This window comes from Gouania willdenowi, unplaced genomic scaffold (genome assembly GCF_900634775.1).
Source record: "Gouania willdenowi unplaced genomic scaffold, fGouWil2.1 scaffold_172_arrow_ctg1, whole genome shotgun sequence".
Taxonomy (NCBI): Eukaryota; Metazoa; Chordata; class Actinopteri; order Blenniiformes; family Gobiesocidae; genus Gouania; species Gouania willdenowi.
In genome coordinates, this window is record NW_021144923.1 from 99,290 (window position 1) to 123,185 (window position 23,896).

Consider the following 23,896-nt stretch of genomic DNA (forward strand, 5'->3'; position numbering starts at 1 on the left):
GTCAAATCAATGATGAAACATGATGTAGGAGTTTCCATTAGGGATGTACCCAAATGAAATTTTTTGGCCAAAACTGAAACACCAAAAGAAATTATGCAAATTATTAGTCCCCCATTGCATTTCTGGCTCTGAATGTGTACTAAGTAGGAATGTGCGTTATTTTATCATTTATGATTTATCGTGAGAAACATTCTCACCGGTAAGAATTTGTCATACGTCGATATAAACAATAAATTCAAAAATTAGCAAGGGCCACGGGCCATTTGTCCCTCAATTTAGCCAAGAATGCCCCAAAAAAAACATGTTCCACAGACCAAAACTGTGACTGTTTGTTGTCAACAACTTATTATTCTCTGGAACGGAACGTTGTTTACGGAAGCTCTGACCGCCCACACACCACCGTCTGTGTGTGTGTGTGAGGTGTTTGTCACGGCTACCAGAAGCTGCCTTGCAGTGAAACATCATGGATCACTACTGGGTTAAAACCAAACAACCAACCAACAAAGTGAACCAGTCCAAGTTCCTCCATCAGATCCACCCAAAGTTCTACAAACACAAAACAGAGATGAACCTGTAGCAACGATTATAACCTGGAAACTCAACTAAAGCTAACTATGCTAAGCTAATCCACTGACACACAGACAGGGTTAATGCTAACCACTCCATATAAGGACTAATAGACCAAGTAAAAAAAAAAACATCTTTTACTGTCATAAAACCACAGAGCCATTGATTTGTTTATGATCAGATTAAACACTTGTATGGAAGAATAAAAGCGAAACATGTCACACGTTGTCTGGAATAACTATTAACTAATGTCACTATTAATTCATCCCAACTTGTGAAACGCAATATTTTTAATTATATTTCATCAGCAGTAAAAACACTATTGAAGTTATTTGTGATTTTTTTAATAATAATAATAATTATATTTCAAGTGAGGAAATAAATGAATTACATACAATAACACTAATAGTGATCCACATGCACAAATATATTTCATAAAATATCAGCTCATGAGCTGTTTGAGTCAGCAGTTATTGTAGCCTTTTTAAATGTGTCTAGTGATGTATTCACATATTTTTTTATTTATTTCTTTTATTTATAGTTTTTATTTATTGTGATTTTTATCATTATCGCCCATCTTTAGAACTAACCACTAAAATTAAAACATTGCAATCGTATAAATTAATGTTAATGCTTAAAAGAATGAATAAATTAAAAACAAGAAAATGTTTATTTAGCACAGACATTCCAACAATGCACAATATAAAATAAAATAGTTTAACCTGACCCCACTCACACATTAAATAATGTTGTACAGGCCTATAACTGAGCTGTTGGAAGAGTCACATTAAATATTTTATCTAATTAAAACACAAAGTGCATTAAAGTTATTGATGAAAAATCAGCTTCTATTGGTTATATTTATTTCTTTAGATGCACACACAGCTCTGTGTACATGTCTTTAACTCACTGGTTTACTTTTAATCCAATCAACAGATAATCTTCATAACGTGGACCATTTACAGTCGTGATAAAGTTCAGACGTGCACTGACAGCAGAGTTGTGGCACAAATATAACGCCATACGTGCCCTGCTTCAGATTGTTGTGTAGAGGTCCCACGGTACTACAGTGTTGATGTGACACAGAAACATAAAACACACGTACTGATCCATCAACTCTTAAAAAAAACTCTTCAGCTCTGTGAGTCCACGGACACGTTGGTCTGTTTCCAGACAAGCGCACGGTGTCCGCGCTGTTCACGTCATCACAAGATTGTTACAGCTTGTTTTACGTGTTCTTTTGTTGTAGTGAACGTGCACTGTGTGTTGATGCACTGATGCATATTCTGCTTGTTTCTAAAATGTAATCCCTCAAAATAATCCCTGTTTTTATTAAAAAAACAACATGTAATCTGATTACACATTTTTAATATACTGTCACAGATTACAGTTACATGTTTTTTGTAACACTGTTACTTGTAATCCGTTACTCCCCGAGCCTGCTAATACATAGTGACTACAAGCAGGAATTGTGTGATCAGCTATCAACTCGTCAGCCTGGACAGAATGACCCGCCCACATCCCTTGCTGTGGGCGGGTCTTTGATTTGACTTTGCTTTTACCAACAGCTTGAGTCATGAAGTAAAAGCCAGGCCAGATGTTCAGCTGTGGTTCTCTCAGGACAGGGGTCTGCAACCTGTGGCTCTGGAGCCTAATGTGGCTCTTTGACTCTATGCAATGGCTCCTTATAGCTTTAAAAAAACTATTGAAATAAATAGTTATTTTTTACAGAGGCTATTAATGATTAATGACAAATAAAATCATGATATAACAATTTGTTAACCTAAAATAAATCAAGTTGTGCAATGACTCAGCACCTTCCGACTTCACCTCCTGCAACACCTACAGACTAGAGCTGGGCAAAAAAAAGATTTAATCGATTAATCAAATTTGTAGATAAAAACAATTTTTAATTAGAAAATTTGAGTTTCAATTATTATTTATATATATTTTTTTAATTATTTTTTTCCCACCACAGTTTTTTTTTGGACTTTTCCGCGTTCCGATGTGAGCCCGCCTCCTCTTTGTTTAGATTTGTTTACCCATTGAGTAGGCTATATGTGTGTGTGCCACAGGCATGTTCAATTTTTTATTCACACTATGCTGAGATGATAAGGGAAGAGTTTATTATTTTTTTAACTGTAAAGTTATAAAATATGTAGTTTTATGATTTCTTTATCAGAAAATTTAAGCTACTGTGAAGTTGTTGTTGCACTTTTGCTTAAACCTGGATTAAAGTTTGAAATTGTTGAATAACAGCCTTATTTACTTTTATTTTGAGATTATTCTATGGATTTTAACTCTTGAGGACAATCACAGAAATAAAGTTGCACTTTTGACAATAAATCTGATGTCTGCACTCATTTTAAAGTGCATTAAAAAAATATTGAAAATAAAATCGAAACTTGAATTTTTCTTTTTAAAAATCTGAGATTTTTGTTAGGCAAAATGGCCAAGCTCTATGTTCATGTAAACTGAGATGTGTAAGAATTTGAAGATGCAAGATACTGTTTTATTTCTTGATGTTGATTTATTTTATTTTAAGCTGTTCTTAGGTTTTTATTTACATGATCAATAAAAAAAAATAAAATTAAATCAAACATTATTCTATATAATTATAACTGTATATAATGTAATACACTGTATTGTCTTCATAGAGAAGGTATTTATGGCTCCAGGAGGACTTTAATCCAGGTGAGATGAGGTTAAATGGTTCCTTGTAGAGTAAAGGTTACAGACCCCTGACCAGGGGAAGAGGGTTAGGAGACCCCACTATCAGAGCTGGACCCTCTGAATTTAATTCATGAGGTGAAACAATGCAGATGTTAAGTTATGCTACTGTTATGTTGATTCTCCTGTGGAAACATAGACATTATATGTTAAGATGGAAACAGAAAACAGTCAATATAAAATACCCTCATTTCTGGTCTATAACCTGCTACTTCCCATCCACACAACAAATACTGTATATCTCTTAAAAAGACACAGAAAGATGTTCTGTTTTTGAAAAAATGTAAATTATTGATGAAAGGTGATTTCATCATAATGAGAGCCAATATGATGGATAAATATTACTTTGGACTCCTGTCCAGGAACTTATAGTTTCGGAAACCCGGTGGCTGGGAAGTGTCAGGTGAATGCATTTAAAGAAATGAACACAAACTCAAAAAGGTCACAACACAAATGCAAAATGGCCACAACGGAAGTGTTTCCGACGGACCGGTATTACAGACGGACACGTTTCTGGCGGATGTTTTTAACCCACCAGAACAGAGAAGAACAAGAAGAAGACATCGAAACCGGTCCGTCAGAAACACTTCCGTTGTGACCTGTTTGCATTTGTGTTCGTTTCTGTAAATGCATTCACCTGACACTTCCCAGCCACCGTAGTTAAGGATTAAAACATGACGATCTCCCAAATCACGGAGATTGTAGAACCGTCTGTAGTTCACATTTTAACCCTTGCGGTGCCGTCTGTGGTCAATACACAGCACATCCAAAGGTTTTTCTCTGCCAAATCACACCATTTGCTAGTCAATAGTGGTGCAACGGATCATCATTGATCCATGATCGACACGGATCGCTCTCCACGGTTCGGCACGCACGTCGTCCACGGATTGGTTGACGGAAGAAATATTTTTTTTTTTTAAATCATTATTAGTAATGCCTTGATGAAGCCTGTTCCATTTGCGACGTTAGTGTGTGTGTGTGTGTGTGTGTGACAGAGCAACCGTACCCACGCAAGTGTGGTTCACGCTCCTGGCCGTGTATCTGTGTGTGATTGTGTGAAAGTTGAAGAGAGAGACACACACACACAGAGGGAGGCAGAGAAAGGAACAGTTCTGTGTGCGTAATAAGTCTGTATGAATGTCGTCATGTCTCCATCCATGTCTTTTAAAGCTCTTATTAAATAAATATTAGCTCTAGTCCAGATGGCCATCCTTGACTATTGTAGGAAATTTAAATTATAAACTTTTTCTTCTTTCATTCTTTTTCATAATGTGGACATAGACTAGTTTTTAATTCACTCTCCATGTTTAAAAAAAAAGGTGTCATAACTTGTTTTTTTTTTTCCATACACTTATGTGTATAGTAATTACAGGTAATTACCTGTTTAAAGGATGATGTATCATGCCTTATATTACACTTTATATGATTAAAAATGTTATTTAAGCATTGGATTGACACCTCAAGTTAAATGTTGTTTGTGAACTGGGATGTAGTGATGTGTTTATACAAGTTGGATCTGATCCCATCATCAGACAGTGGAGGATACAACACTGCCAATGGAACTAACAACAGCTGGATTACCCTTGATGTAGAGACAAAACAAGGTGACATTGTGGATGAAAAGGGAAAAACCTTCCAAACACCTTCGAAAGAGGAACTATTCTTGAACTGGAGGAATGCTAACAACGTCTGGCAGGGAACAAGGCCAACACAAACAAAGATAGAGAGGACAACACTGACTACAGATGGACGTTCAGAAGAAATCAAGAATGTTTGACCAGAGAGACATGTAAACCCATGTAAATTTGCGATGGTTAAACAGGGGACGGGACCCGGATAAGCAAACTGCTTCTCTCGTCTCCTTTTTCGGCATGTACAAAAAAAAAAAAAAAAAAAAAAAAAAAAAAAAAAAGTGAATGTAACCATGTCGGAAATAAACTGAATAAATAAATAAATAAATAAATAAATATTTAATGAGCAGAGAAATGTTGCACTAAGTGTTCTACTAAATAAATGGAGAGTAAAGTTATTCGTCTGGTCTTTTTCTTTTTTTCTGTTGATCAGAAAAATGATCCGATGCGTGAATCAAAACCGTGATACGATCAGAAGCGTTCGTTTTTTGATCCGTTGCACCACTACTAGTCAGCATGTCAGCATTACAGACACCAAAGAATTATTAAGTGCTTAAACAGGTCAGAAATACGCTCCGTAATATCACCCAGGCCTAATGTAACCAAAGCAGTAACGTTTTATCTTATAAAGGATATGATTGTATAAACTGTGTGAAATGAGGCGTTTAAACACTGTTTAAAGTAGGATTTTATTATTATGAGTGTGTTACTCAATAACAAACAAATCACTAGACTGATATGATGCCTTGTTATGTGGCAAGTGATGCTAATGCTACACCACTTTAGTTAAACAAAGTAAAAAGACTGAGACTAAATTAACTTGTCAGCCTATTTGTTTGATGTTAATTGTACTTGGAACCAGTTTGATAAATAACTTACATACATTTTTTAAAATTATTAGAAAATGACTGTGTCTTAAATGATCTTTTATTCATTTTTTCTTATTTAGGGCGACAGTTTTAAGAAGGTGAATTAATTTGTTTTATTAGTAAATAACTTTAAAATAGTCTTAATGATTTGAATTAAAAAAATCGTGATCGTGATTTTACAAATAAAAAATCGTGATATGATGTTTTTCCCATATCGCCCACCCCTAATAAGAGCTAATAAATGTGTTTCACCATGCAGGAAAATGTAATCAGAACAAGGTAATATTAACGTATAATAATATTACAATTAATAAATCTTGGGTTTTTCCCCTTCGTGTTGATTTGTCCATATCTGTTCAAATATTTTTTTTAAAACATGAACATTATAAATTCAGTTAATCACATGAAAGTACATTATCTTACTAAGGGTTATATTAAAAGATAAGTCTTTAACCAAAGCAATGTACAGGATGAGCTTTTAGGGTCCTGCCTATGTTACGAGTCCCGGTCGGTGACCACGTTAACAAAGAGAATGTCTGCAAAACACTGGAAAGTACATGTAGAGTTTAAGAGTAGGAACCACACAGCACTCTTGTCTTTTACCAGATTGTGTATATTAATTCTCTTTGAAGCTCATTTACAATACATTTCAATGTCCAGTACAAACAATGACAAATTAAGTCAAAATAGAATGCAATTCTATATTTATTCATCTTTTGTTATCCAAAACCATATGTAATTACTGCCTATTACATTTCCAGATGACTGATTGTAATACCAGAAATTTACACATACTGCAGCTTTAATGTGCTATAGGTTTCTATGTAAATAGCGCAAAACTCAGTTACTCTCCTGTGCCTCTAGCTATGGCTGGGCAAAAAATCGATTTAATCGATTCATCGATTTTGTAGATATGAACAATTTTTATTTAGCAAATTTTAGTTAAAAAAATTATTTATTTATTTGTTTACCCTTTGAGTAGGCTGTGTGTGTGTGCCACAGGCATGTTTAATTTTTTTGTCGGGGAGTAGATTGGAACAGCACGGCTCAATCCACCACTTTGTATCCCTGTCTTTATATTATATTTGTATTTTTTGGCACTGTTTAACTCCTTTAGAAAATGTGAAAGCAGCTTTAAATATATACTTTTGTGAATGAAAAATGTAGTTGTACAAAAATAAAACTTTTCTTCATCACAAAATTTATCTGAAAACCAGAATCCAGACCAAAAATGTAATCCTGTAATGAAATCTGCACCATATTTGTGCGTTTATGTTACGGGCCCCGGCTGGCACGGTGTCTATGTTAACACAGAGAATGTCTGTAAAGTACATGTAGAGTATAAGAGTTGGAACCACGCTGCACAATCGTCTTTTCCCAGATTGCGTATATTAATTCTCTCTTTGAAGCTCATTTACAATAATACAGTTCAGTGCTTTCAATATCCAGTACAAACAATAATGAATTAAATCAAAATAAAGTGCAATTCCATGTTCACTCATCTTTTGTTATCCAAAACCATATGTAACAACTGCTTATTACATTTCCAGATGACTTATTATAACAACATAAATTGACACATACTGCAGCTTTAATGTGCTATAGGTTTCCATGTAAATAGTGCAAAATTCAGTTACCCTTCGGTGCCTCTAGCTACATATATTAAAGGTATTGTAGACGATGTTTAGCTTCCGGGTGGATCATCAAGACTATTGGTCCTCCTAATTGTCAATCATGTTTACTAAAGGCCGTCGTACGTGCTCATGCCCGGTGCGCACCGGGTCCTTTGAAAATAGATTTTCACTTACCGGTGGCGAGTCTGACATAGTGGGAAAAGTGCAAATCTTCTTTTGTAAGGTAAGCTTGTCTGACCGATGTCCACACCAACTTGTAAACAGAGCTGTGCACGAGGAAAACGGGGCACGTGCACGCTCTCTCCGTGCGCATGCGCGTTTTTTTTTTTTTTTTTTTTCCAAAATGTGGAGAGGGCGTTTCTTTTTTTAAACATCGTCCACAATACCTTTAACTATAGCGGGAATTACACTAAATATCGCGAGACTACCGTGGCGAGGCGGCTCGGCTCTACCGCTGTTAAAGTCCAATAAAACTGACATCACAAGTTGCACAACTTATCAAAACAAAGTGACTTATAAAGTAATACAAAGCCTAAAGCTTTCATTAACAGTTGTTTTAAACCAAGCACTAACCTGTAAAGTACATGTAGTGTTAGAGTAGGAACCACAATGCACACTCATCTTCTCCCAGATTACGTATGAGCGGAAACAGGAAGTGAGTCCACACTAATGTAACCGGGGAACTGCAATCTATAGTGCCGAAGGTTCCGCTCCTCTACAATAGTATTTTCACAGGACTACTTTTACTAAGTACACAATAATAATAATAATAATAATAATAATAATAATAATAATAATAATAATAATAATAAGTGGCATCAAAACAATTACTTAAAATAATATCAAATGTGGTTACATCTTTTGAGTGTACCATACTTACATGTAAACAAAACAAAGCTCAACTGTCTTACTATAAATATAAATATACCTCCTGTCCTCCATGTTTTATGTGATTGTGTTTTAATGTTTCTTGGACGGAGATGAAACTGAAATGCAAATTTCCTCTTGTGAGACGAATAATGGATCTCATTTGATAAACATTTGATGTAAGAAATCATTACATGTGTAGATATTATTTAACAGTTTAAATTGACTTTCTTTAGCTTTCAGCAAACACAAATATATCATCAGATTATTTTTACTAAAATCAAAGTGAATAACTTGTAAAAAAAAATAATTTATTTTCAAAGGAAGAAGAAAAACATTATGGCTCAATGCCTGCTTAATTAATGAAATTTCCTTACAAAAAATAAATATATATATATATATATATAATAATAATAAAAACAACAACAACAAGAAATTTAAACAAGGCAAAAGCAACTGTGGATTTAATGTGATCTACACAGTGACTTTATTTTCACTGCTCGTACAATATTAATCTACAATATATATTGTTTCTGAGAACAAACCGATAATAATTTATTCATAAATTAATTTATACTCAACAAATTTCCTCTGAAATCCATTAAATCATCCACAGACCAAATCCTTCAGGCTGTAACTACTTTATTCACTCTTAAATCACCATTAAACACATTTATTCTGACTGGTTTGTCATAAAGTTTATAAAAAAGTTGGTTGTGACGTCAGCGCAAAAGTTGCGTGGTTGCCAGGTTGAGTTTTTTCCCGCTGATTGTGAGATTATAAAATAACTAACTTAGTGATCAAACAGTTTAACGTTGGTTAAAGGTAATATTTATGTTTTATTTGGATGATGAACGGATGGGTTTGGGGCATTTCTGTGGATATTCAACATATTTCATGCGGGGAATCGTCGGTTGTATCTGGCAACCAGCTAGAGTCAGGAACAAAGCAGTGAAATGGAGGACGGATAGAGCTGGATGATGACTACCGTTAAACTAGAAGAAGAAGAAGAAGAACAAATATTTTTGAGGGAAGTGAAACTGAGTATGAGTAAGACGGACAGTGATGATGATGATGATGATGAAGGCTGCAGGAGGAAAGCTGTGCTGGAGGAGCTTCGTCATCCCGACCATGTGTGGGACGGAATGTTTGCTCCAAAGATGGAGAAAAGCGGAGAAGAAGAAACGGAGGAGTTTTCAGATGTGTGCTCTGTGAAGGAAGAGGTTAGAACACTCCGTGTGTTTCCATTCATTCACTCACTCACTCACCACATTCATCCGCTGTTACACACACACTGGAGACTAGTTTAACTGGTGACCCACTTCATTCACACTCACATTTCTCTATCAATATGTGACGATTATGAATCTGTGATAAACACATTTATTTATTTATCTTAATATTGATATCATTAGCCTCTGCTAACTAGCTTAGTCTCTGCTAACTCGCTTAGCCTCTGCTAACTAGCTTAGTCTCTGCTAACTAGCTTAACCTCTGCTAAATAGCTTAGTCGCTGCAAACTAGCTTAGCCTCTGCTAACTAGCTTACTCTCTGCTTAATAGCTTAGCCTCTGCTAACTAGCTTAGTCTCTGCTAAATAGCTTAGCCTCTGATAACTAGCTTAGTCTCTGCTAAATAGCTTAGCCTCTGCTAACTAGCTTAGTCTCTGCTAACTAGCTTAACCTCTGCTAAATAGCTTAGTCTCTGCAAACTAGCTTTGCCTCTGGTAACTAGCTTAGTCTCTGCTTAATAGCTTAGCCTCTGCTAACTAGCTTAGTCTCTGCTTAATAGCTTAGCCTCTGCTAACTAGCTTTGTCTCTGCTAATTAGCTTAGTCTCTGCTTAATAGCTTAGCCTCTGCTAACTAGCTTTGTCTCTGCTAATTAGCTTAGTCACTGCTAACTAGCTTAGCCTCTGCTAATTAGCTTAGTCTTTGCTAAATAGCTTAGCTTCTGCTAACTAGCGTAGTCTCTGCTAAATAGCTTAGCCTCTGCTAACTAGCGTAGTCTCTGCTAAATAGCTTAGCCTCTTCTAACTAGCTTAGTATCTACTAACTAGCTTAGTCTCTGCTAACTAGCTTAGCCTCTACTAACTAGCTTAGTCTCTGCTAAATAGCTTAGCCTCTGCTAACTAGCTTAGTCTCTGCTAACTAGCTTAGCCTCTGATAACTAGCTTAATAATTCTCTGGTCTTTGGTGAGAGCAGACGTGTTTTTCTTTGCTCCGATAACACGACCTTGGCTACAGCTGAACAGCCTGAACAGCCTGAAAAACTGGGCCCAAGACTGAAGGAAAATGGTGAAAAAACCGCAGGGAGGCCCTTCAGAACCCAATTCGGGTTTGGAAGAGGTCAAGGAGATGATACGCGAGGGTCTACAAAACCTATCTGCCGAGATAAAGTCGTTGGAAAAGACGCTGGACAATTCACTGGAAAGACTACAAAGCGAAACAAAGGTACTGAAAGAAAAGAATGAAAGAAATGCTGAAGAGATAAAATTGTTGAACGCGAGGGTTGAACAGCTGGAACAAAAGGAAAGAGAGAAAGATGTCATCATCACAGGCCTAAAGATAAAACCCAGGAGTGACGAAGAAACAAAATCGATTGAACAACAGGTCATTGACTTCCTGAAGTCGAAGGACATTGTCCTGAACCCTGACAACATCAACTCCTGCCATCTCCTGCCAAAGAGAAATGATACCAGAGCTGTAAAAATAACCTTCACGAATATAAAATTCAAAGGAGAAATAATCAAGCAACGAAACAAACTCAAGGGAACGAAAGTGTACATCAATGAAAACCTGACGAAACAAAATGCAAGCATTGCATGGAAAGCACGCCAAATAAAAAAAGAAGGAAAGATTTTGAAGACGTGGTCAAAAAACTGCAGGATTTACATCCTGGAAGAAGAGGACGGAAAACCAGTTCTTATCAAGACGATGGACAACTTGGGAAAATACGAAGGATCCACCTAAACAACAACATTACTGATGGTAATCATGGATATGGACCCAGATCTATATAAACACTGGAAACAAAACTCAGACTGTGATTATTTTACGGAGACCGAATTAAATGTGGAAACCAAGAGTAAAAAAGGTCTGTCATTTATTCATTTTAATTGCTAGGTGGTGGGGTGAGTAAGGATTACATTAAATTTAAATTCAAAGTGTTTATTGTCATATGTGCAGTTAGAAACACGATTTTTTTTTTATATACAATGAAATTACTGCCTTGCTTATGAACTAAGATATAATAATGTGTTTAAACAAGTTAAATCTAACAGTGGAAAATACAACACTGCCAATAAAACTAACAACAGCAGTTAGAAACACGCTTATGAACTAAGATATATTACATTAAAATACTACTTTGCTTGTGAACTGGATGTGGTGATGTGTTTATACAAGTTGGATCTGATCCCATCATCAGACAGTGGAAAATACAACACTGCCAATAGAACTAACAACAGCTGGATTACCCTTGATGTAGAGACAAAACAAGGTGACATTGTGGATGAAAAGGGAAGAATCTTCCAAACACCTTCGAAAGAGGAACTATTCTTGAACTGGAGGAATGCTAACAACGTCTGGCAGGGAACAAGGCCAACAGATGAGAATACACAAAAAAGAAGAAATCAAGAATGTTTTGACCAGAGAGACATGTAAACCCATGTAAATCTGCGATGGTAAAACAGGGGACGGGACCCGGATAAGCAAACTGCTTCTCTCGTCTCCTTTTTCGGCATGTACAAAAAATGTAAAAAAAAAAAAAAAAAAAGTGAATGTAACCATGTCGGAAATAAACTGAATAAATAAAAATAAATAAATAAAAAAATAAATCTCTGCTAAATAGCTTAGCCTCTGATAACTAGCTTAGTCTGTGCTAAATAGCTTAGCCTCTGCTAACTAGCTTAGCCTCTGCTAACTAGTTTAGCCTCTGCTAACTAGCTTAGCCTTTGCTAAATAGCTTAGCCTCTGCTAACTAGCTTAGTCTCTGCTTAATAGCTTAGCCTCTGCTAACTAGCTTTGTCTCTGCTAATTAGCTTAGTCACTGCTAACTAGCTTAGCCTCTGCTAATTAGCTTAGTCTCTGCTTAATAGCTTAGCCTCTGCTAATTAGCTTAGTCTTTGCTAAATAGCTTCGCTTCTGCTAACTAGCGTAGTCTCTGCTAAATAGCTTAGCCTCTGCTAACTAGCGTAGTCTCTGCTAAATAGCTTAGCCTCTTCTAACTAGCTTAGTATCTGCTAACTAGCTTAGTCTCTGCTAACTAGCTTAGCCTCTTCTAACTAGCTTAGTCTCTGTTAAATAGCTTAGCCTCTGCTAACTAGCTTAGTCTCTGCTGACTAGCTTAGCCTCTGATAACTAGCTTAGTCTGTGCTAAATAGCTTAGCCTCTGCTAACTAGCTTAGTCTCTGCTAACTAGCTTAGCCTCTGCTAACTAGCTTAGTCTTTGCTAAATAACTTAGCTTTTGCTAACTAGCGTAGTCTCTGCTAACTAGCTTAGTATCTACTAACTAGCTTAATCTCTGCTAACTAGCTTAGCCTCTGATAACTAGCTTAGTCTGTGCTAAATAGCTTAGCCTCTGCTAACTAGCTTAGCCTCTGCTAACTAGCTTAGTCTCAGCTAACTAGCTTAGCCTCTGCTAACTAGCTTAGCCTTTGCTAAATAGCTTAGCCTCTGCTAAGTAGCTTAGTCTCTGCTAACTAGCTTTATTTCTGCTAACTAGCTTAGCCTCTGCTAACTAGCTTTATTTCTGCTAACTAGCTTAGCCTATGCTAACTAACTTAGTCTCTGCTAAATAGCTTAGCCTCTTAGTTGACTTTTTCACATTTTATTTGACATTAATAATTAATAATGGACATTTACAAATATTGTACATGATATGAGTGATAACACGTGTTATACAATAGATGTAACTTAATATTTTTACTTGTCCTTTGGTGTACCATGGGTACATATAGTTAGTGAACCACTGTCCTAAGGTACCGAGGTTTCATATTTAGAAATAATGTAAAATTAATGGTTCTCACAGAAACTAGATTATGTTCTGGGTTCTTATAATTTCAATTAAACATTTATTTTGTATTTTTCTATGAAATAAGTAAAGTGAGATTACACATATATATTTTACATGGTTAACTATATATAAATAGTTTTTATAAAACTTTTTCCTGTTTCACTTTGTACAGTTTAGAAGTTTACTAACATAATGTCACTAATTTAATGTTGTCTTTCTATTATTACACTTACAGCCAATACATGTTGTTCTCTAACTAACATGTGCTATTGTTCACAGATTGTGCTCAGGGATTCAAACCAGTGAAGATTCAGAGATACCAGTACACCTGTGTGGCAGGTACAGCCTTGTGCAGCCACGTGGCAGCTCTACCGTACCAGACGGCCCACTACTCCCAGCTGAGGATTACATCTGTTCTCCCAGTGTTCAGCTGTACAGAGACTGAACAGAAGTGGTACAAAGCAGTTACCATGGTAACCAACCTTTTAATCACACGTCTTTCTTATTTATGACATGACTTGTTTGTGTGTTGTTTTTCACAGAAGTAACTTATATAAAGGCATCAACTACACTCTACCAGACATCTCTACTCTGAAAGTTCAGGACGTGTATGATGGACTCACTGCTGATGAAGCTCCATGATCACTATGATGGACGTCTCCAGTGATGTTCTTCTGGTATAATCCATGTGTGGTCAGGTGTAAGAGGTTAGTGTGCTGTCATACCAGCTGCCAACAAGGACAGTCCCCAGGCCCCGCCCACATACAGTAGCCCCTCCTCCCCCACAGCTGCCACTCTCTGATTATAGGCTGGGACCCTCTACCTGTGCATTCATCTGCTCTGAACATCAACACCATCATATGGCGTCTCTTGAAACATTTTTGGTGACATCACACCAAACTGAGAACATCACAGTAGAGCAGAGTTCCAGTGCTGAGTGGCACCAACTAAGGAGGTGCTGCATTACCCCCACCATATTCAGAGATCTCTGTCACACCAGGGGGGAAAGCTCTGCTGAAAACCTCACCAAAAGGCTTCTGAGACCATCCAGTCAGACTGATGACTATGGGGAGACATTTGTCTCAAAAACATTCACAAATAGATTCACAATTTTTACATGTGTTTTTCAAATCCACAAATATATTTACAATTTTGACATGTACTTTTGAGATTTTCACATGTTTTTCAGATTTTCACATGTTTTTCAGATCCACAAATACATCAACAATTTACACACGTGTTTTCTCATTTCTGTGTGTATTTATCATGAATTATCATGTGTAAATCCTCAACTGTGATTGTGGATTGAGCAAAGTACGTTTGTGGATCGGCCCGGAAATATAAAGAGAATCAAAAATGAAAAAAATATACAAAAGTAGTATATTTGTTTTCCATTTTGTGCTTTTTCTGTTTTGTCTTTGTCTTTTCCGTTTGTGTTTTGACATTGCTTTTACTTCATGACTCAAGCTGTCGGTAAAAGCAAAGGTCATTTCAATGGTCATTCTGCCCAGGCTGACTAGTCGATACCTGATCACATGATTCCTCTTCTCTTGGAGGGAAAGTTAAAAATGGGAGACGTGGATGAATTGAGAAGAGGCGTTCAACGACAGTTATTTGCAATTGCTCGGTATGTGGAGGAAAATTCTCCAACGGACTATATTTTAAGGTTGGTGGAAGATGTCATGGAAAGTCTTGGAGAAATATCTGCACTGACAAATGCAGACATGGACGAAGCTGTGTGGTGCAATCTTGAGGAGGTAAGTGTAAAATACGATGCCGTCATGTTGTCGGTCAGCTTTGTACACAAGTTTTAAGAGGGACAAAAGCTACATCATGACTCTGATTCACATATTAGGCATTCAGCCCTAATTAGCAGCCACAGCCAAAGTTAGCCCCTGCTATGGGCAGACCTGTGTTCAGCTCACACAAACGGACAGATTAGAGCTCAGACACACAGTGTGTCCCAGAGCAGGGATTAGGATGATCCATGGTCTTCTTAAATCACAGGGTGTACAATTGCAAAGTGAGTATTGATGCTGGATTTTTCCAGATCAAAGATGCAATTTAAAATGTACCAAGTATATAATTGACCCAATGGAAATAAATGTAGAAGTGATACATCAATGAAATATTTCAATATTTTCTTTGAAATGCTGTTAATAAAGATTTCCTTTGCAGACAGGTTCCTGGGCCCTGGTAGTCCTCAGTGTTTAGAGCTATAAGGACAACTTCAGGGCCTGAAGACCTGTCAATGAAATAAAAACATTTATATCATTGTAATAACAAACCATGCATTGCTGTCTTAAAAAGATTGTACTTCTTGTAGTGTTGACTTTTGACAACATGTGCAGACAAGGTAAAATAAATAAATAAATAAATGAAGACCTGTCAGAGACAGTTTAAATGGTAGCATGGTAATACAGTAATAGATCCTTTTATAAATGCTCCTTGCATTGTGTGTTTCTGGATATACATGTAATGGGACCGAGAGGGTTTTAGAAATACTAAATCGATTAAATTGGTCAACCCAATAAAATATTAAAACCCAATGTAGTGAGAGCAACTGGCCCAATAAAAAGAAGACAGTGGATGCACGTTAACCATTTAATATTTGCAAACCTAAAAGGCTAGCACAACACTATTAAACAAACATAGAACACCAATCTAAAATATTGTCCAGAGAGGGCGGTATAGACCAATCCGGGCGAGGTGCGTAAATACCGCAGCTCATTCACTTTCAGGGACCTCACAGGCAAGGCAGGGGAAACCCCTGCCCCTACTGTAGTTTCGCGTCGGGGCACGGTCTCCGTCTCGCTCCGCTTGCACGTCCGGGCCGCTCTGATGGACTACCGCAGCCCCTGGGTCTCGATCCTCCCTGTCACAGAATGACACAGCCAGCACACAGCGCCACGTCCCCCCGAACCCACAGCCGACACGCCCCTAGGGCATCTGTATACTTACAGGCAAGGCAGGGTCTCCCCTGCCTCTACTGTAGATTCGCGTCGGTAGCTCGCGGGGTCTGCTGTGTGCTCCAGGGCTTCCAATCAGGTGTGCGTCCGCTCTCTCCCCCGGCAAGGTTCGTCTGTCGTCCGCGTTCCCACGAACCCACAGCCAACACGCCCCCAGGGCGTCCGCTCTCTCCCTCGGCAAGGCGAGACGCGAAACGCGGACGTGCCCTCCTCTTTATGGTCCGGTCTGATGCGCTGCAGGTGTGTTTGATTGCAGGGGGCCATTGATTAGCCAAAAGTGACAGTTGCTGGGGTTGCTAGGGGCAACAGGCTAAAAGGGGCGGTGTCCAAAATATGCAACCAAAAAGCCACAATAAAAGCACACAACATGCAATCAAAAGCCACACCACAATAAACCCAAACAAAAATAAAATCCCCTACTTGTTCCCCATCACATACAGGAATGAAAAACTTGAAATGAGAAGCAACAATTATGGTTATGTCATTGGCAGTGATATAACTTATAACAATAATAAATTCAAATGTGCTATTGTGAGCAGCTAGACAGATAGAAGTACTACTTTTAAAAACATTAGGACTGTAGGTTGAATATTTTAGAAGTTATGACAATGTGTTGACAAAGAGTTGAAGGTAAAGCTGTCCCTCTACTCTAGAAGTTGGTCAGAGCTAAAAATGGAACTCATTGAAGGGCTGTGAGTCAAAAACGGTTAAAGATACAGAAAAGTTGAAGGTATTCACTAAAAATGAACAAAAAAGCTGAGCATTTTAAAAGTTGAAATGGGTTTAAGAACTGCTGACCAGTGGAACGTTACATTTTCATTAAAATTAATTAAAACGTTGAATAGTTTAAAAAGTTGAAAAGTTCTTAAAAAACTCAAATTGAAAATGACAAAACACCACAAATACATCTAAAGTGTAGTCTGTAAATCTGCCTCCATCTACATTTTAGTTTCTTTAATCAACATCAGATGATGCGTCATACTGTCTTGCCAGCGGATAGCGGTCCACCTGATCTGATACATGCTTAGCAACAGAATATCGTTCTAAACAAATGTTTCAGTCTATGATATTAATATTGTACGTTCCCTTAGAGTGAGGGTTGTTAGAGGCTGCCCTTGTCAACGTACAGAATCGCTCCCGAATTCCAATTCGGTAGGAATCTGTGGAACTTTCCCAGTTAGTTGTGGGCTGCCTTTCGTTCTTACAGGATGGAAGCTTTTTATTTAGTTTATAATAAATCCTTTCTTTATAAAATCATCATGCTTTGACTGGACTTCATCATTCAACCAGGGCACAAATCATGTCTCCAAAGGAGGTCAACTGGAAATGTGCCGTGACAGTCTGACAGGTAGGATTTAAACCAACCCAGCGCTGTTTCTTTAATCCCAAAAACACTTTTCAGTCTTGCAGCAGTAGATGATGATCCACTGTATCGAAGGCTGCACTGAGATCTAAGACATACCTGTCAAGTATCCCGTTTTGGCCTGGAAACTCTCGTATTTTACCCCTCTTTCCAGCCATCTTCACGTGTCATTATTTTTACGTAAATATCCCATATTTTAATGTAATAAAAATTAAAAGATGCCACGAGAACTACCACCTGAATTAGCCTGGGCGGCAGCTCTCGTGAGATTAGTGCCGACAGCAGCAACAAACCCAGAAACAACTCAGAACAGAGATAATGAATGAAGACGTTCCAGCTAAAAAAACTAAGAACTGGTGTAAATACGTTGTAAAATGTGACAGAGTTTAACTTCCTAAAGAACAGCAGGATGGGACACAGTTACATGTTCTGTTAGACTAGTAACTTTTAGCATCTACCACAGCGGAAGGAACCACGTAAGTCACCATGAAAAATCAGCCAATCACAAGCTCCACAAATATACACTGCTTTAAAAAAGTGTTAAAGAATGTAAAGTCTGTAATAAATGTGTCTATATGACTCAGAGTTTCATCTCGTATTGACTATTGTAATTCTGTTTTTACTTGTTTAATAAGTCGACCCTAAACAGACTCCAGATTGTTCAGAACGCTGCTGCCAGACTTTTAACTGGTGCTTCTAGAACATCCCACATCACCACCATTCTTGCTACTCTGCACTGGCTTCCAGTGAAGTTTCGCATAGAATATAAAATATTAGTTCTCACGTTCCGAGCATTACATGGTCAGGCCCCTAAATATATCTCAGACTTGTTGTGCCCCTACTCATCAGGGCGATGCCTTCGGTCTTCAGGTCAGGGTCTCCTAAAGACCCCAAAAACTACATTTAAAACCAGAGGAGACCTGGCGTTCCAGGCTGTAGCCCCCAGACTCTGGAATAACCTGCACCAGTCTCTCAGGGAGCTCAACTGTGTGGTCACTTTTAAAAAACTGCTGAAGACTACACTTTACAGTAAAGCTTTTAGTTACTGGATTTTAATTTTTATTTATCCTTTAATGTTGCTGTTCTTATGATATTTATGCACTCTTGTTTTATTATTCTATTGTGTTGCACTTGTACTTTTACCACAACTCTGTACAGCACTTTGTGATTTTATCTGCAAAAAGCGCTTTATAAATAAACTACTTACTTACTTACTTACTTCCTAATGTCTCTAGTTAACTAGTGATACAATTTTATGTTAGTTGGAGGCTAAAAAGCCTGGTGATGATAGGGCAAAGATTCACATGTTTTTGTAAAAACAACTGTGCCAAGTTTGGGGACAAGTGTGTAACTGTAATATGTCAGTCAAATTAATTCCAATTAGTTTTATTTTTGACCAATAGAAATAAATACATGTACATTTTTATCCGTGTTTGTGCTGTGCCATGCGTAATGCTATTTTTGGTTCCACTCTATGATGTAATTATGCATGAGTCTAGTTCAGCAATGCTTTGACCAATCAGAATGCTTGACACAGCATTGAAAGCTCAGAACCTGTAGAAATGAGTGATATCAAACACTACGGGAGTGGGTTTTAGCCAATCAGAGCTGGATGAAGGAGAATTGGAGGAATTTCTCGACTGAGAAATGCCTGGATTGTTATGTTCTGTTGGGTGTTTTGTTATTCTGTCTGTTTATTCTGAGTCTTGTCAGTGTTTCAGGGATTCCTGTTTGTGGCTCCACCCCTCAGTGATGTCTGTGTGTTAATGTGTGTTTGTATGTTGGCTCTCCTCCTCGTGTCCTGCTGCGTCTTGTTCCCTGAGTCCTTCATGCTGCCTGTTTTGGATTTTAGTTTTGATTTTGGATTTTTGAATTAAAGACATGGATTGGTTCCCAGAACGCTATTCCTGCATCCTGCCTCTATCTTTCCCTGCATTTGGGTCCTCACCAACAGCTCACCGTGACAGAATGATCCCGCCACAAGTGGACCCAGCAGAGATCGATTTGGCTGAGATGGACATGGCCGAAAGGACTGCCTACTGGCAGAGCTACCTGCTGGAGGCAAGGGAAGATCTGTTGTATGGATGGGAGGACGAGCCTGTTAGGGATCCCTACTGGGGAACTCGACTGGCTTTGGGAGGACCCCGGAGCCTACAACGAGGTAAAGGTCGGTCTAGAAGGAAGGGTCAGCCCCGCCAGTCTCCTAGCTCCCAGGCTAGCGTCCCTGTTTCTCCTAGCTCTCAGGCTAGCGTCCCTGTTTTACCTTGCTCTCAGGCTAGCGTTCCTGTTTCTCCTAGCTCCCAGGCTAGCGTTCCTGTTTCTCCTAGCTCCCAGGCTAGCGTTCCTGTTTCTCCTAGCTCCCAGGCTAGCGTTCCTGTTTCTCCTAGCTCCCAGGCTAGCGTTCCTGTGTCACCTAGCTCCCAGGCTAGCGTTCCTGTGTCCCCTAGCTGTCAGGCTAGCGTTCCTGTGTCCCCTAGCTGTCAGGCTAGCGTTCCTGTGTCCCCTAGCTGTCAGGCTAGCGTTCCAGTCCCGGCTCAACGCACCCGGCCGCCGCCTGCCCTGCCGCCGGTCCCGGCTCAACGCACCCGGCCGCCGCCTGCCCTGCCGCCGGTCCCGGCTCAACGCACCCGGCCGCCGCCGGTCCCGGCTCAACGCACCCGGCCGCCGCCTGCCCTGCCGCCGGTCCCGGCTCAACGCACCCGGCCGCCGCCTGCCCTGCCGCCGGTCCCGGCTCCCCGCACCCGGCCGCCGCCTGCCCAGCCGCCGGTCCCGGCTCCCCGCACCAGGCCGCCAACGTCGCCGCCAGTGCCGGCTCCCCGCACCAGGCCGCCAACTCCCAGCTTTCCTGTCCCGTCTTCGCCCGGCCCGCCGGAGGTCTTCCCGCCTGAGCCCGGCCCGCCGGAGGTCTTCCCGCCTGAGCCCGGCCCGCCGGTGGTCTTCCCGCCTGCCTCGTCTGAGCCCTCTTCGCCGGAGGTCTTCCCGCCTGCCTCGTCTGAGCCCTCTTCGCCGGAGGTCTTCCCGCCTGCCTCGTCTGAGCCCTCTTCGCCGGAGGTCTTCCCGCCTGCCTCGTCTGAGCGCTCTTCGCCCGGCCCGCCGGAGGTCTACCCGTCTGCCTCGCCGGCTCCGCCTCATGGGAGGCCGCCGGACTCCTGGTCCCCTGCCTCGCCGGCTCCGCCTCATGGGAGGCCGCCGGACTCCTGGTCCCCTGCCTCGCCGGCTCCGCCTCATGGGAGGCCGCCGGACTCCTGGTCCCCTGCCTCGCCGGCTCCGCCTCATGAGAGGTCGCCGGACTCCTGGTCCAGTTTCGCCTGCCCGGCCTCTTGGGAGGCTGCCTTGAAAGGGTTTAGACCCTCCTCCGGACCCCCGTCCACCCACCCGGGTTTGGTTTTTGGGGTGGTTTAAATTTTTTTTAGGAGCGTTTGGAACCCGCTCCTTAAAGGGGGGGTTATGTTATGTTCTGTTGGGTGTTTTGTTATTCTGTCTGTTTATTCTGAGTCTTGTCAGTGTTTCAGGGATTCCTGTTTGTGGCTCCACCCCTCAGTGATGTCTGTGTGTTAATGTGTGTTTGTATGTTGGCTCTCCTCCTCGTGTCCTGCTGCGTCTTGTTCCCTGAGTCCTTCATGCTGCCTGTTTTGGATTTTAGTTTTGATTTTGGATTTTTGAATTAAAGACATGGATTGGTTCCCAGAACGCTATTCCTGCATCCTGCCTCTATCTTTCCCTGCATTTGGGTCCATACCCACCACAGACCGTGACATGGATGTCAGTAATGGTGGTATCTATCTGATGACACAATTTGGATTAATCAGAATATGGAATTTTATGCACATTGGAGCAACTTTTGATAAGAAACAGCAATGGTAAGACACAATTTCTCATCATTGCTGACTTTTGCCACTGTGTACCGTATTTTCCAGCACCTCTGTATTGGCCACATTCCAATAATTTAGGGTAGATATACATTTGTATAAACAGGTGGTCTATGTGTGAGTTCACGTTTGTATTTTTATTTTTTTTTTGAAAACATAAATATTAATTTGATATTTTTTTTACAAAAGAGAGAGAGGAAGTCCAGGTTAGTGCTGTTGGTGCTGCTGCTGATGCTTATTATAGGGTTGTTGGGTGGTCTCCATGTTTCCTGATTCCTGTCCGATGGATGCTGGGGTGATTATTTAGTTTTTTTAGCATGAACACCTTTGGCCCGACTTTGTTTCCTCTTGTTTCTCTAAAATCAAACACATGGAACTATTAGTCATCTGATAAAACACTTTCACCATCACCTTTAAGGTTGCTGTGGCAACATGTCTGCACAAGGAGACTTACATAGTTGATTTTGTGACTGCGGCCGGGGTTCTTCATGGCGTAGAGGATAGCATCCACTGTCGCTTCAGCAATATATTTTTCTCTTTGATCTGGTGCCAACAAATTCCACTGTGGATGGACAACAAGAAAAGTGTTAGTCACACACACACTGAAGACCAGAGTTTAAAGATCACAGATGATTCTTGGAGGAACAAACTAACTTACCCGTTCAGCAAGAAGTTTGTTCACCTCAGTGCTCGTAATCACGCCCAGCTCCTTTTCCACATTCTCCCTTTTCTCTTTAATGAAGAGCGTGAAGGCGTTTTTGATGACCAGCCCCTCTGCCTCCTTCTCCTTCTGAATCTTCTTTGTCTTTCTGAAGGAACAAATCACAAATACACAGTGTAAGAGCACGGTCAAGAGTCAGTCACAAGAAAAACCAGATCAAATGTCTGCGATTGATCTCGTCTGTTTGTTGGCTCTACTTACTGTCCTCCAAAAGTGGGAGCTGTAGTCCACCCTGCAGCGTACACTGGAGTTTCATGATACTGGAGACATAAAAACAATCAATTATTAGACACCCCGTCATGGTATCAATACAAAGATCAACAGAAATACATGAAAATGTGTGTTAAACAAAGATCTTACTGTCGTAGCAGGTGAAGTATTAGCCGGCGGGTAAAGGTTGTTAACATATTTTGCCACACTGGGGGTAAGGGGGAAGTTTAAGGGGCCAAGATTTGGTGAGGGCCAGTAATCTTGTTTCAGCGAGGTGATTAGGTTTGTGTGTTCCTCGATGGTTTGGGCTCTGTACCCGCCATCATTGAACGCTACAAGGCAAGGATTCTGTTGGCCCCCATACTGGCCTCCATTTTGTTGGGCTCTGTACTCATCCTCCTGCTTTTCCCGGGCCCACATCTCCTCAATCACACACAAAACATCGTCCAGAGTCTAAGGGAGGAAACAGGTTTTGTGATCAGATCAATGACATGTATTAGGAACAAAGGGTAAAATGATGTAAGCATTGTTTCGGTGATGTCTTACATCAGTTGAATTCTGCTGTTGAACATCAGGAGAAATAGATGGATGTGGGGGGTTGGTGGCCTCCTGGAGGCCCTCCTCAGAACCCCAAGGATGGAAACTCTTACAGTCTAGTCCCCCTCCAATCCACAACATGATGATTTTTGGGCTCCTGTGAAACAAAGCAAAGGAAATAAATAACCTGCTGAGGCTCACGTACGGGAACAAACACCTTACATAGACCTTCAACTAAACTCACACTGCAGACACACTTGTGACCATACTCCACTTTTATCTATAGCATCTTATCTGGATAATAAAGATCAATTCTTGCAATTTCAATGTATTCAAACAACTTCACAGGACAGTCTGTGCTCTTTGCTAAGCTAGCTTCTAACACTGACTCTGTAAAGATGAATGTGTTGATGTTTCAGTGACCAAATGTTTGTCTCCCTGTCACATGTCTTTTTTCCAACCAATAATAAAATGAACTGAACTCCACAGCAAAGGATCGTCATTCTTGTTCTATCTGCAGATACGTTTAAGTTCAGACTTCAGTCATTTAAAAATGATGTAATGAACGACCAAGTATGTTGAGTTACCAATGAGAACTGTGTCTTTAGATGCAGAGCTTTTATTCAGTGCAGATATCCTAGTGTACAGACTAACTGTAGGTGAAGTGGATCTGTGTCCTCTTAATCAGGAATTAAAACATGAAAAAAAATAATAATCATTAAAAAATTAGATATAATAAAAATAATATATTAAATAATAACTATTGAGTGCTCTGAGAAAATAACCTCCTTTTAATGCTGTTTTGGCGTGGTGCATTATGTTAAATCTGATTGGTCGGCTATGATCTGATGCACTTGATTATTGTTTCATTTAATTTTGTGTAGTTTCAAAATGTCTGTTGATCCTTTTAAAACA

The 23,896-nt window shown here is 39.8% G+C and overlaps 1 protein-coding gene and 1 long non-coding RNA gene across 2 annotated transcripts; one reads left to right on the forward strand and one right to left on the reverse strand.

The window, feature by feature from the left end:
• Positions 1-9,246: 9,246 nt before the first annotated feature.
• On the forward strand, positions 9,247-13,989 carry LOC114458727 (uncharacterized). The gene is made up of 3 exons (XR_003673121.1): positions 9,247-9,521; positions 13,592-13,785; positions 13,855-13,989. It is a non-coding gene; the product is annotated as an uncharacterized LOC114458727 (long non-coding RNA).
• Positions 13,990-21,719: 7,730 nt separating this feature from the next.
• Positions 21,720-23,248, reverse strand: LOC114458726 (transcription factor 7-like). Its single transcript, XM_028441127.1, has 7 exons — positions 23,226-23,248; positions 22,991-23,138; positions 22,595-22,897; positions 22,436-22,494; positions 22,172-22,322; positions 21,968-22,075; positions 21,720-21,869 (listed from the first exon to the last, which is right to left on the reverse strand). The coding sequence occupies exons 1-7, from the start codon at positions 23,246-23,248 to the stop codon at positions 21,813-21,815; spliced, it is 849 nt and encodes a 282-aa protein (XP_028296928.1). The 3' UTR covers positions 21,720-21,812.
• Between the last annotated feature and the right edge of the window lie 648 nt (positions 23,249-23,896).

Bases quoted from the DNA above. Each gene is read 5' to 3' on its own strand.
- LOC114458726 (XM_028441127.1), bottom strand. From the start codon at position 23,248: ATGGTCACAAGTGTGTCTGCAGT. The intron at 23,139-23,225 runs GTGAGTTTAGTT...TTTGTTTCACAG, and splicing joins GTCACAAGTGTGTCTGCAGT to GAGCCCAAAAATCATCATGT. The intron at 22,898-22,990 runs GTAAGACATCAC...TTCCTCCCTTAG, and splicing joins AACAGCAGAATTCAACTGAT to ACTCTGGACGATGTTTTGTG.